We start from the raw sequence: 14,120 nt of genomic DNA on the forward strand, positions 1-14,120 counted from the left end.
TTCCTTTGAGCTTTTGTACCCATGATTAACAAATATATTCACCTCAGTTAAAATTAACAAATGATCCACCATCATCAGCCCTGATGAAGACAGTCGAAATTTCTAACCACCTTTAACGATGGAAATGTTTTCTTAATTTATTCCTTCAGGCTTGACTCATTTTTCAGACAACATTCCAGATTCCCCAGTTTGTTTTTGAAACTTTTTTTATAACCAAGTGCAGGAGAACTCAACAGGTCTGGCAGCATATGCGCAGAAAGCAAGAGTTAAAGTTTTGAATCCAGTGACCTTTCATTAGATTACGCATTTTGTCAGCACTGTTTTGGTTTTAAATTACCAGCATCTGCAGCTGTTTTATTTTATGAGAGAAATAGTTACTCTCTATCTATCCCATCTGCCTCCTTTATAGCTTGATAACATTCACTGCTTAAACTCTAGGAATTGAAACATTGGTTCATGTAAGCTCCTTATAATTTAACCCTTGAAATCCAGATATCATTCCAATGCTGTATTTCCTGCTTGACCAATGTATTCTTCCTGTGACACAGTACCCAGGCAGAATACAGTACCACAAGTGGGGTCTAACCAAAAGGTTTTGTATAACTGTACCATGACTTGTAAGCCTTAAACTTTAATCCACTAGATGAAGGATAACATTCAGGATGCCTTTTGATTTTTTTTTAACCTGTGACATTTTAATGATCTATGCAACTGGACAGCCAAGTCTCTTTAAACATCCTCTCCTTCCAGCTTTACACCATTTAGAACGTGTTTCATATTACCCTGTCGATATTGAAATCCATTCACCAGATTTCTCCCCATTCATTTAATCTATCAATAATTTTTTGCTTTCCAGTTTTGTGTATATATACTGTTTCTAAATACCTATTCACGAAGCAAGCTGTTAGTGTGAAAACTAATGAGTTGCTCTATTTAAAACTCAGCAGCAAAGCACCTTGACATTCCCCAGCATTCAACAAGATCAGTTGACCTGTATTTGGTGGGAACTATAAATTGGTCATTATCTTAATCAGCTAAACTAGCCAAAGGGGATCTCAGCTTTCTGCTGAAAAGGAAACTCCATTCCCCAGTGTTGCCCAAAGCTCTAAACTGATGATGTCAATCCCCCTGACTTGATACAATGCTTATTACTCAAGAGTTAAGGGAAGTGGAGAAGAAAAATGTTTTTTTTAAGAAACTGGCTATTCTTTAGAGAGGAAGACAGATATTTTATTTATAAGCAGTTCACTTGATCTACAAGTTCCAGGAACTTTGAAAGGTTTAAGCGGAGATCAAAATAAAAAATCAGAGCGTCCCAGATTCCTCAGCTACTTCACCGAACATAAAATGAGACTACATAGATAAAGAGTAAATTAGAGGAACATAAAGCTTAAAATCAAATTTATAATTCTTCAAATCACAGAAGTTCTGAAAAGATACACAGCAAATCCTGTACAGTCCTGCACCTTATGCAGGCATATTAACATACTATGCTACAAAGTAATTGATTTAATGGACAAGTTTCAGTCAGAGGAAGAGGAATAGCCTGAAGTATTGGTTTGTAGCACAAAAATGTTACAATCTTTCAGAAAATATTCATCTCACAAAAAGGTTTGAGATATTGGTCTGTAATGCAAATACTAGAATGATGAGCTAATTATAACAAAAGTGCTACAAGAGACATAGTTATCCTTATAAAGACATTGCCCTGCCATTCTGTCTATAGGACAACAAATGAGTCACTGACTAAGAATGATTCAAACCCTTCAATTATCTCACACAGTTGGTTTGCAATAAGAGTAAGCCAGATGATGGTGATTGGGCTGTAAAGTTGCGTTTAAATACTCAATACCAGAATTGAAATTATGTGAGTGTCTTAAAAAACCCCAAGCATTCTATTTAAAGTCGCAGCCTTAAGTATCTTTAAACACTAATTTTCAAGATATTGCTAATTCACAACCAATATATTAGGATATACAGTAATCTGGTTACTACCTACACTTCAGATATTTATTCTCAATATTTGGGGCATACTGTCCCAATGAGTTGCAAAATAATTCCTCTCAGAGGAGAGAGTGTTTTGCAGTTATATGAAGAGAGCAATACCAATCAAAATGAACCATAGCAGCATTGTATAATCAGAGGGTAAAACAATGCCTCTGTCAGAAAGAGAAAAAACACAGGACAAGAGGATTCCCACATTTGTTAGAAACAAATTTCAGAAGAGCACACTTGGAAAAAAAAGAACTCCAAAAGAACTGCTTATCTGAAAGGCAGCACTTTCTCAATCCAAAACTAATTTGTCAGCTGAGATTATCTACTCATGTTTACATGGTGGGACTTGAATCCACAGCTTTCTGGCTCAGACATTAAGACAGTGACTATATTTTCATACGGTTCCCACACTGGAACATTTAAAACTCAGACGAGTGTGCTGTGAAACTCCACAGAATCTTAGATCCAATGAATAATGCTGAAGGTCCCCACTTTGTTGCGAGTGTAACTGAAATCTGTTACTTTGCTTCATTTTGACAATACTTTTCATCAATAGGAGCAGTCTACTCCTTAACCAATTGTACACGATCAAGATTCATAAAAAAGATACCAAACAAGTCAGGAAACAAATGCAAAACACTGCAGACGCTGGAGATCTGAAAAAGGTGGCACAGTGAGCCATTGGTTAACACTGCTGTCGCACAGCACCAGGGACCTGGGTTCGAGTGCACCCTCGGGAAACGATGTGCGGAGTTTGCACATTGTCCCAGTGTCAGTGGGGGTTTCCTCCGGGTGCTCTGGTTTCCTCCCACAACCAAAAAGGTGTGTGGGCCAAGTGGATTGGCCATGCTAAATTGCCCGTTGTATTCAGGGATGTGTAGATAAGGGGATGAGTCTGGGTGGGATGCTCTGCGGGTGGGTGTGGACTTATTGAGCCAAAAGGGCCTGTTTCCACATACTACGGATTCTATGAAAAGAAAGAAAGTGCTGGAGAAGCTCATCCAACCTGGCAGCATGGGAGGAAAAACAGAGTTAGTGTCTAGAATCCAATACAATCCTTCCTCAGCCTCCAGCACTTGATTTTTATTTCAAACAATAATCATGGATTCATTTTTAGTTCTCTATGGATAACTGTTTCCAATCTCTTGCCCATTCATTTGAGGAGTTAATGACCTAATCTACTTTAATGATGCAGGTTGAAGGAAAAATGCTCACCTGATCTTCAAATACTGTCACTGACTATTTTGGCTCCACCTGACAGACATGAACTAGCTTTTAAAGCTTTATCTGAAAAGCAGCATTCAAAACCACTCTGCATTGACAAACCAGATCACGTGCTCAAGTTTCTGGAATGGGATTTGAACCTATTATCTCTTTCTGAGATTAAAGCTACCACTGGGCTGCCTCGTGGAAGAGTCCAAGTGTTAGTATATGAATTATGACAAGTCATAATTCATGTCCTATACAGTTTTCACATTTAACACAGCAAAATACAAAAAGACAAAAATCAAATCAAACTAAAACAGGAGAACACCAATCAAAACACCAATGACTACTCAACATTACTCATCATGTTTAAATATCCTACTTCGGGACCACGTGAATGTTGTTTTTAAGCTTCAGCTGGGTACATCCAAAGTATCTTTGTGATCACGTAACCACGGTCATTACATAGAGTCTGATATATAAACCTGACAGTATTAGGGAGAATATCAGCTGAAATGGATCCTTGTGGATGTTTCTGGTTTCATGAGTTTCATACAATTGCCCTCAACTTTGTTCAGTGCATGACTTTTCTGGTATGAAAAGGGATACAATATTTCACAGAGAAATCACAACCACAGACAGCAAGTTCACTAAAATAACAAAGTCCACATAAATCGGGAAAGCTTGTTAGCTCACCTCCCCAACTCTTCTCCCATCTCATAATATTTCTCCACATTATCTTGCTTGAAAACCGCCATCGTGCAGGTCAGATCCAATGTCATTATCTACTTTCAAACATTAATTGAAGATGCTAGAAATCAGGAAAATTTCTTCTATTTCAACGGCAGGTCTAGAACATTAACATATACAAACAACCTGTTACTTAAACTGAGTAATTTAAAGAAACAGCCCAACTTTTATGGACTGGGAATTAAAAACATATTTCATGCACACACAATACACAAATTTTAGGGATTAATGATTCATCAAGAAGTTGAGAAGCCAATGACAGCTTGAAGTGCTTCTACTGACACTCAAATCTGTGATCGAGACATTAACTATTCATGCCACAGTTCATGTTTCTGAACAAACAAAAAACAGAAGTGATTAAGAGAGAAACAGTTAATGTTTTGAGTCCAATACGATTCTGACAAAGTTCTGTTTTTATTTCAGATTTCCGGTAACTGCTTTTATTTTCACATCCAGAACAGTGCTCTGCTACTTGTCCTCCAGTCACTTCAACAACATATGGTCATGACAGGAGCAAGTGGCTCCACTTAAAGAGTGCTTTCATTAGCATTGACACTTTTACAATAATGCAAAGTGAAAATACACAGTCTATATCTCAAGTGAGCACTGTTAGTCTTTCAGCCATTTTATAAGTTCAAGTACTTAAAAGCATTTACACCATAGCAAATTAGTAGTCGGAATTCTACTGTGTTTTTGATGGAGAATTGCCTGGTTTTAAGAACTGGCAGAAGGCCAAGTTAGTTTTAAAAAAAAAAGGGTTTTCACAGTATAAGGGTAAGGTAAAAGTAAAGTTGTCTGTCTCAGAGGACTACAGGGCTGCTCTCTCATGACAGAGACACAACTGATGGCGATTTTAGCATTATGGTCACCGTGAAAGCATTCAAATGAAATGCAGGAGCAAAAACAAAAGTTGTTGGAAAAGGTCAACAGGTCTGGCAACATCTGTGAAGGAAAAACAGAGTTAACATTTTGGATCCAGTGAACCCTACTCAGAACCAGAAATGAAATGCGACATACTGTACTTGCTAGGCATACAATTTGAGTTAAAGTTATCAAATTTGATCCCCTTTGAAAACAAGATACTATATCTATAGTCCTATTTATATGCACAGGACCACTGTAGTTCTGTTACTCAGGCTTAGTGCGTGATCAATGAACAATATTACCTACAACATAAGAGTGATGGGATGTTAAGAGTAAAGTGTACGATGTTACTCCCACACAGCACAAATAAACATCAGTCATTACGGATCAAACCAGATCCCATCAAAAAACCAAGATAGCTTAAAGAAAAAGTTAGGGTCTAAACTAATCTAAAAAGGTGCTGCATTCTAGATGCAATTCAGTTAGTCAAACTACAAAATTTGAAGCAAAACACACCTTTATTCACATATTCTAGTTAAAATACAAACAAAAAAATAAAAACTGGTTTAGCTGTAACTCTATTGGAAAAAATTTGACAGAATAGGTTAGTGAACTACTAAATAGTAACTGTTTCAATACACAGTCCTTGGCAAAACACATCCAGAAAACAGACTGTCTCACATGCAACTCCAGCAGCAGGAATACAGCCCCCAGTTTTTAGCTGTAATAGAAGAGGGAAAAAATAGCTTCCACATCTTCATGACCTCAGCAGCAACTGCTACAGAGAAAAAACAAAAAATCCTGGTTCTGAGGGACTGACCACACCCCTTCATGCTGCTTCTATTGTTCCACTTTAAAAATTTTCTAACTATCCTTATAAATGGCCTTACTGTTATTTTAAGGGTACATTTCAAAGTATGAGACATCCATGACTGTAAGAATAGTTTTTGTCTACCCTATAAATAATTTTAAGACCTCTGTTAACCTGCTAGAACCCAGGTCAGGAACCCAATCTATGTACCATCTCTCAAATTTAACAATCAGCCCCCAATTACATTCTGGTGAATCCGTGCTCTGCTTCCTGAAAACAATATTTTCTGTGGCACGGTGCCCAGAAGTGTTCACAGTATTCCGGGTGGGTTTTAACGCTTAATTACACAGGTTTTAAGTTCCTCATTAAGGTCTAGTGCAAGAAAAAGCCATTCTAGAAATGCTTCTCATCCTAAATTGGCTCCCAGTTCAGCAACTACTCAAAGTTAGAATAGCGTCTAGTGATTTCACCCCTTCTCATATCTGTAACCCCTTCCAACCCTACAACCCTCTGGAAGATAACGGGAAGCCTCTTGTATGTCCTTGTTTTTCTTTGACATACCTTTGGCATTCATGTCTTCAGTCATCCAGGGCCCAAAATCTGGAATACCACCCCCACCACCCTTTCTACATCTTTGACCAAACTGTTGGTCATCTCAAACTGCTTGGCTGGACACAATGTCAAATGCTTTCTGATTATGCTGCGGGGTACCTTAACACATTAAGAGATGTAAAACAGAACCATACAATACTTACAGCATAGGTGGTGGTCATTTGGCCCATTGTACCCATTCTGGTTTCCAACTGAGCTCATCCAAAATGCATGCCTTATAGTCATAGCCCTGTAGGTGTTATTCCTTCAGATTTTCATTCATCCTGTTTTGACACCTATGATTAATTCTGCTTCCATTGCACTTCAAGGCAGTGGATTCCAGAAACTAACAGCTTATGGTCAAAAGAGGTTTTCCTCACGTTGCCTCTCAATCTTGATACTCTATCAATGAGAACAGTTATTCCCTACCTGCCATGTCTATTTCCCCTCAGTTTTCAACACTTCAACCTAATCACCCCTTGAAGAACTGTGCATTAGCTTCACCACATACTGAAGTCTCTTGTGCCTGGAGGTGTTCTCTTAAATCTTTTCCACATTCTCTTCAGTCATCATCCTTATTAAATTGTGGTGTCCAGAAATCACTAGCACACCAGAATTTTGCTCTTCATCTCAGTACAAGTTCTCTAACCTCTGGAGATGGTCTTCATGATGAGTACTGAAAATTAGACTTCAATTCTGAATATACATTTTTTCTGAAAAATTGCAAATGGGAACAGTTCCTTGGGTTTCATCTGTACAGCAACATATTTGGTAAATAGTAGAGCTATGACAGGAATCCAGAGTAAGCTATCAGATATAAATATACAGTCAATTGTGTTCTTTTGTAAGCAACAATTGGAAGTTTCAGATGGCTTCTGAATTCAATTATGAATCAATTATGAAGCAATTCAAAAAAACTGGACACATTGAAAAATAACAACAATGGATTTGGGAAGAAGCTCTCTACAAGGATAGTAAATGCCTGGTATACGTTGACAGATGGCACCATGATAGCAAAACATTACGGTTGTTCCAAATGCGGCTGAATGCTATGAGAGAAGTGGGTTGATAAAGGAATGAGCTTTACAGGCCTAAATGTGCTGAAGCAAAGCCTATACATCTCATTGTTACACATTGGATGATTCGAGGTGATGCAAGTGTTGACTGTCCATACTGCATTTTGAGTGCTTACTCAGGGAAACTTTCAACACTATCATATAATCTGCTTTGCCATTGTTCTCAAGTTGCAAGGAACTGCAATTTACTTCAAACTGGAACAGTAACAGTCAGTCTTTCTCTGTTATCTGGCACCCAATATCCCACACTCGGAAACAAAGTTAGGGACAATTACAAATTTCACTAATGCCCCTTGACATAATAGAGCTGCTTCATGGTAAAATTGTCTAGTCAATCTCAAACCTTTAATAGTCTTGAAATAGTTTAAAATCTTTATGCCAGCTGCTCAAGACACACAAGAAAGAAACTTCAGTTATATATTTTTTAATTAATCAGACTAAGTGATTTACCAGTGCCACACTAACCTATTACCTACCTCTAACTTAGTAGTGATGTCTTAGTCTTTCTCACCCAGTCTTTTGTTCTGGATTCATGCTTACCAACAACTTAACCTTCAATGCCACACACAGTGAACAACAGTATGAGACATACCTGTGCCATGTACAGTAAATATATGCAGGACAAAATTCCCACAATTCAAAACACTGACACCACATAATGGCATCACATTCCAACCTCAGTCCAGGAATTATTTTTTCCTCTGATAACTCCTTTGCAGAGAATGTTCAAACATTCCAAAGCAGGGTCACACATCAGCACATCCTAGTCATAAACCAAAACCATAAATGAACATAACGCACCCTTAAAATCCAACATTCTTTTTTCATTCAACCTAAATGACTTACCTAATTAAAGGCATTTCATCACCTCTTCAAGTTCTGACAGCTGCAAATATGTGAAGACCAGTTGTGACTTTGTTCAGTAAAGCTGAAATAACACTGGTGACATTTTAGAGTTTCTGTCTATATATCCGGACCATCACTAACAGCCCTTTTTCAGCTCCGTAACATCACCAGTCTCTGCTCAAACTTCAGCTCATCTGGCATTGAAATCCCTCATCCACGTCTGTTACCTTTAGACTGAACTGATGCACTGTGCTCACTAACCTACAGTGGCTCGCCACATTCTAAATTTTAAAATCCTCATTCTTGTTTCTTTCCCTTTCTGTGTATTCTCTGTCAGCACATGATATCTGCTCTCCTAATTTTGACCTCACGTGCAGCCCAACTGCATCACTGTTAGTGGCTGTGACTTCAGCAGCCCAAGTTCCAGATTTTCAATCCTAAACCTCTCCATCCTTCTACCTCCCTTTTCTCCTGTAAGATATTCCATAAAACATACCTCCAATGAAGTTTTTGGTCAACCACCATCTGTGACTCAGTATCTAAATTCTGCTTTATAATCACACCTACGAAGTGCCTTCGGAGGTTTCATTACATACTTACGTAGCATCTTTATCAGTTTTTCATTCCAAGTGCACATGCTACTGGTTCTGCTAGTGTTTTTGCTACATACTCATATATAACCTGTTGTTTAAACTGTAGCATGGGAACTTAACATCAATCTGAAGCAAAACAGGCAGAGTAGCAATTTTTGCTTGAGGCAGAACAGCCCATCGTTTAATGAGTTCACAATACATCTGTCAAGCAAATATTTTCATGAAAAGAGAGTCTTAGTTTTTCCTCAACCTGTAGAGATTCCACTTGCAACAGAGTAGAACTGCAATGTCAGAGTTGAATTAAACTGTCATTCCATTCCTGGAAGATATTGATTTAAAAATTATTACTTGTAACGGTTCAGCATTATCTTGTTAAAAGGGAAACTGACAGTATATACACAGAAGGTATATGGCCACTTACTGGTGTCTTTTTGACATGTCGAACTGAGTTTTACAATCATCTAAGTAGGCTAAAGATGAAGACCACAATTTCAAATACCATCACATTCAACATCTTCACTGCTTCTGAATTGTTAGACTGCAATTCACATCCTAAGCAAATGTCTGAAGCTGCACCCAATCTGTAACTATACTATCCATCGGACCCCCAAGCTGAGAATCCAAACACACTCCAGAACAAGCTCTTCTACTTCCACCTGGATATCATGACTCATTTTCTTTTCTGCTTCAGAAATCCTCAACCATCCTTTTGTTATCTCAAGACTTGACTATTCCAGTGCACTCCTAGTCAGCTTAAGCTTTTCCCAAGAGGTGAACTTATCCAAAACTCTGTGCCTGTCTTCTAAACTCATACCACATGCTGGTCACCTGTCACTCCCACGCTCATTGACCCATACTGACTCCCAGTTGTGCACATCTAATTTCAAAGTTCTCAACATTATTGTCAAATTCCTCCATAACACTTCCCTTCATTATCTCTGCGACTGCTCTGTGACCTTTGAGATGGTCACACTCCTTGGATTCTGGCCTCTGGTACATCCCTGTCTTGCACAGCTCCACCACTGATGACCACGCCTTCAACTGTATGGGCTTTAAGTTCTGAACTCCTTCCCAAAGCTTTGGTCCTTCTACCTCTTTAACAAACCTTTTATTCTGATCTTCAAATTAAAGAACTATCAGAAACGCTTTGTTAAAGAGGTGACTTTTTAATGACCACCTTCAAAGCATAGCAAGGTTTTGGGTAGAAGTTCCAGAAACAGCAGAGATAATTACCCTGTAACAAGAACAAGGGTGACCTTAGTGATTGCAATGATTAGAGGCAAAGGACAATGGGAAAAAGTGACTGCCTGTTCTGCCCTCAGACTGCGCACAATTACCCCACACTCCAGTGCAGTTTCAGAACTGGAAGACTCACAATCAACGATCTTCTCAGTCCAGAAGCTGCACAAGAAATACTGTGAATGCAGGTATTCACCTTACAGCAATCTGACCAAAGCATGTGATCACATGACCAGAGGGGGTCCAAATCAAACTGCCATGGAAAATTCGCTGCCCACTGAAACTGTTAAGTGCAATCTTTCCACAACTGGGTAATAATCAAAAACCTTGAAGGTCAAACCACATTGTGTTCTGACACCAACACTTCCTAGGATATGTCTCTTTTTGCTGGTGTCAAATGACTTCATGCCATTTAGAGATGTCTACAAACATTCCACAAAGCAGTCATTTAGACTTGCTCACTTGAAATCCCAAGACAATGATGCACCAAGTGCTCAGGTAGTTGCTCTCTGCTGATGATGCCACATACTGAAGAACACATGTAATGGCAAGTGGACAAACTCGCACATCTGATAAGTATCCAGCTTATCCAACAGGGTCAGGAAGACAAATGTCTTGGTCCACAATGTTGCCATATTGCCATCCTAATGCACCAAATGGGACACTCGTCAGAGGCTGCTGTTTTCTGTCCAAGCTTCGTAACAGCATGCAAAACAGTAGTGACCTGACCAAGAACACCAAACGGAGACTCTACCAAACCTCAGTGCTCTCCTCTACAGTGGTGAGACCTGAACAACATGGATTGCCCAGATAAAAGACTGCACTGTTTCCACAGTCACTGTCTCAGAGGTATTGTTGACAACTTTTGAAAGGACAGGGTTGCCAACTAAAGGCTACCAGAAGATGCTAATTTCTTCAGCTTGCACTCAGCACTAAACTAATGACAACAGTGCCGGCCTGGCCATGTTTATCCAACAGACAAAAGGTAGTAAATTCAAAGATGTTCAGTACGGTGAACTGCGCTGGGCCCAAACTCCTGGTCATCCATATCCCCATTACACAGCTGAGACAAAGATGGTGAATAGCGATAATGGCGACTGGGATGCAGTCACGACTTTAGGAGGCTGACTGTTTTTGTTTGGAAGGGCATTGGAAAAGATGAGTAAGAGCAAAAGACTCAGCTGGCAAAAAAGAGATTACACAGAAAATTGATGCGAGGATAGTGTGCACCTTCTTGGTCCACTGAATTCTCTGTCACAAACATGGCAGACACAACAATTTCCACAACCCCATCAGGTAAGGTTTAACATAGTTGACCGTCACAAATCACAAATTAGCATCTAATGATGGAAAGCTACCACCACCTTGTGTCCTAATCTGTCCTAGCATCACTCAAGTGGTTTGTCTCAATTTAGTTGGATAGCAGTTAGAGTCATAGAGTTGTACAACACAGAAACAAACCCTTTGGCTCAACTTGTCCATGCTGACCATATACCCTAAATCAATCTAGTCCCATTTGCCAGCATGTGGCCCATATCCCTCTAAATGCTTCCTATTCTTGTGCCCATCCCCAAATGCCTTGTAAGTGATGTAACTGTAGCAGCTTCCACTACTTCCTCTGGCAGTTCATTTCATACATCAACAAACCTGTGTGAAAACATTGCCCCTTAGATCCTTTTAAATCTTTCCCCTTTCAATTTAAACCTATGACCTCTGGTTGTGGACTCCCCTAAATCCGGGGAAGAGGACCTTAACTACTCGCTCCATCCATGATGCTCATGATTTTACAAACTTCTATAAAAGGTCACCCTCAGTCTCCAACGTTCAGGAGAACTAACCCCAGCCTATTCAGCCTCTCCCTATAACTCAAACCCTAGCAACATCCTTGTAAATCTTTTCTGAACCCTTTCAAGTTTAACATCTTTCCAGGGAGACCGGAATTGAACACAATATTTCAAAACTGACTAATCAATGTCCTGTACAGCCAAACATGACTTCCCAACTCCTATACTCAATGCGCTGGCAATAAAGGCAAATGTACCAAATGCCTTTTTTCATTACACTGTGTACCTGTGACTCCAGTTTCAAGGAACTAACAACATGCACTCCAAAGTCTTTTTGTTTGATAACACTCCCCAGCACCTTACTATTAAGTGCATAAGTCCTGCCCTGATTTCTGCTACCTAAATGTAGCACATCACATTTATCTAGAAGAAACTCCATCTGCCACTCCTTGGCCCATTTGATCAAGGTCCTCTTTGAAATGAGTTGCTTGTAATACAGAATTCGAACATTGCTAATGTTTGCACTTAATAACTAATGATTGATATACCTCATCATCTTCCCCACATCGTAATCACTCAAATGCTAACAGTATTGCTGCACTATGCTTGATGAGATCATTTAGTTGCACCTGTAATCTTCAATGAGAATTTGCAAGGTGCAGTTCCAGTTTCAGGTGTGTCAGCAGCACTATTTGGAACCCAAGTGTTTAAACAGACTTGATAATAATGGCAGTCATGACAGCTGATTCCGATTATATTCTTTCACAATGCCCACTTGTGTGCACCTTCCAAGAAAGGTCCCCAGCTGGCAAACAGCACAAACCCAGACTGATGTTTTACGAATAGAATAGAATCCCATCCCTACAGGGTGGAAATAGGCCATTCAACAAGTCCACACCAACCTCAGAGCATCCCACCCAGACTCATCCCCTACAACCCACCTAATCTGCACATCCCTGAACACAGTGGGCAGTTTAGCATGGCCAATCCACCGAGCCCACACATCTTTGGTCTGTGAGACAAAACCAGGAGGAAACCCAATCAGACATGGGAGAACGTGGGCCTAGTCCACAAAATTTCTGGAGGGGGGTCTAGGCCCAAAACGTCAGCTTCTATGCTCTTAAGATGCTGCTTGGCCTGCTGTGTTCATCCAGCTCTACACTTTGTTATCTGCTATTAGCAGATCTTGTACTTAAAATGAATGCATAAACCTAACCGGTACCAGCAATAACAAAAGAATTTAGTGATATAGCTGCATTTTTGTCCTGAGTTTACAATAAGTTCTGGGAAAAGCTTCGGTTATTTTAGCCAATTTATATATCAATAGCTAAGATTTCTGAAGACAGCAAAATATGTAGAATTTGAACACTAATGCACCATTTCATGAATAATGCTCGGTCTGGTATTGCATCACATCACAGGTCTGCAAGTATTTTAGATCCTCAAACAAGACAGACTGTAGTTTTTAATGATCACTAGAACTATACTTTCCAAAAACTCAGCCTTTTGTCTCCGCTTTCACTCGAAATGAAACAAGCCCGGGTTAGGACTGTCCATGTTCCAACTCGGAGCACAGTCCAAAAGGTGGGGCGATGCAAGATTAAAGAACAATAATCAAGAGTGAATTTATATTTATATTGTGAAGCCGGCAAACTTGCTCTGGGACACTCCAGTTACTGAAAGCTGACAGTCAGAAGCTAGGAGTGCCCTGGCTCCTCCTCAAACCACCCTCTCTCTGGTTCACACTCATTGTTTAGTTAAAGGAGGACAGAAATCATTAGTTTATCAGAGATGGCCCGAGCCGCTCGGAGTTTCCCAGGTAACAGCCCTTCGCAGGGACATGATTCATAGCCTTACCTCACAGACTATAAAAATACACCGATAACTTCAACTGACCTCGTTCCCGGGACTGCGGCCCCGCCACAGCAACCAGGAGGGGAAATGACATCACAGCCCACCTCTCCCTTACGCTGAATAGCTACACAAAATGTCAATCAATCGCGGGAACATCCGGTGACCTGTCAGAAGTTGATGAATGAGATCCCACCCCCATCTTCACTTTGATTGGCTACTCCGCCAGCCAATCACACCGCCGCGTCGACCGTGACATGACGCAAGGCGGATTGGCGGGACGTACCCTTTCCTCTGCTCCTGATTAGACGATTGGCCCGTCCATCAAGAGGTCATAACGTCGAGTACGTGGAACATTCACTTCGTTTTCATTGGTCACACCTATGGCCAAGGCACATTGTGATTGGTCGACTGTGCCGTCATGTTGCGGCTGCAGTGTCCGAAGACAGGAGGCATGGGCGGGGCAAGGCTCGCAACTCAATTGTTAACAGAGGATGTGAACTGTGGGCGGCCA

At 40.1% G+C, this 14,120-nt stretch overlaps 1 protein-coding gene across 3 annotated transcripts in view; it reads right to left on the reverse strand.

The window, feature by feature from the left end:
* dapk3 (death-associated protein kinase 3) overlaps window positions 1–13,731 on the reverse strand; it is a 37,874-nt gene extending 24,143 nt beyond the window's left edge. Inside the window, exons 1-2 of one of the 3 annotated variants that reach the window (XM_048559905.2) lie at window positions 13,652–13,731; window positions 3,898–4,051 (exon numbers count right to left, since the gene is read on the reverse strand). In XM_048559905.2, the coding sequence (XP_048415862.1) occupies window positions 3,898–3,983 (86 nt within the window). In that variant the 5' untranslated portion in view covers window positions 3,984–4,051; window positions 13,652–13,731. Of the gene's footprint in view, window positions 1–3,897; window positions 4,052–13,612 lie in introns of all 3 variants that reach the window. The other 2 variants (XM_048559904.2, XM_048559906.2) reach the window with 2 other exon arrangements.
* Window positions 13,732–14,120: the final 389 nt, after the last annotated feature.

This window comes from Stegostoma tigrinum, chromosome 30, assembly GCF_030684315.1.
Source record: "Stegostoma tigrinum isolate sSteTig4 chromosome 30, sSteTig4.hap1, whole genome shotgun sequence".
Classification (NCBI taxonomy): domain Eukaryota; kingdom Metazoa; phylum Chordata; class Chondrichthyes; order Orectolobiformes; family Stegostomatidae; genus Stegostoma; species Stegostoma tigrinum.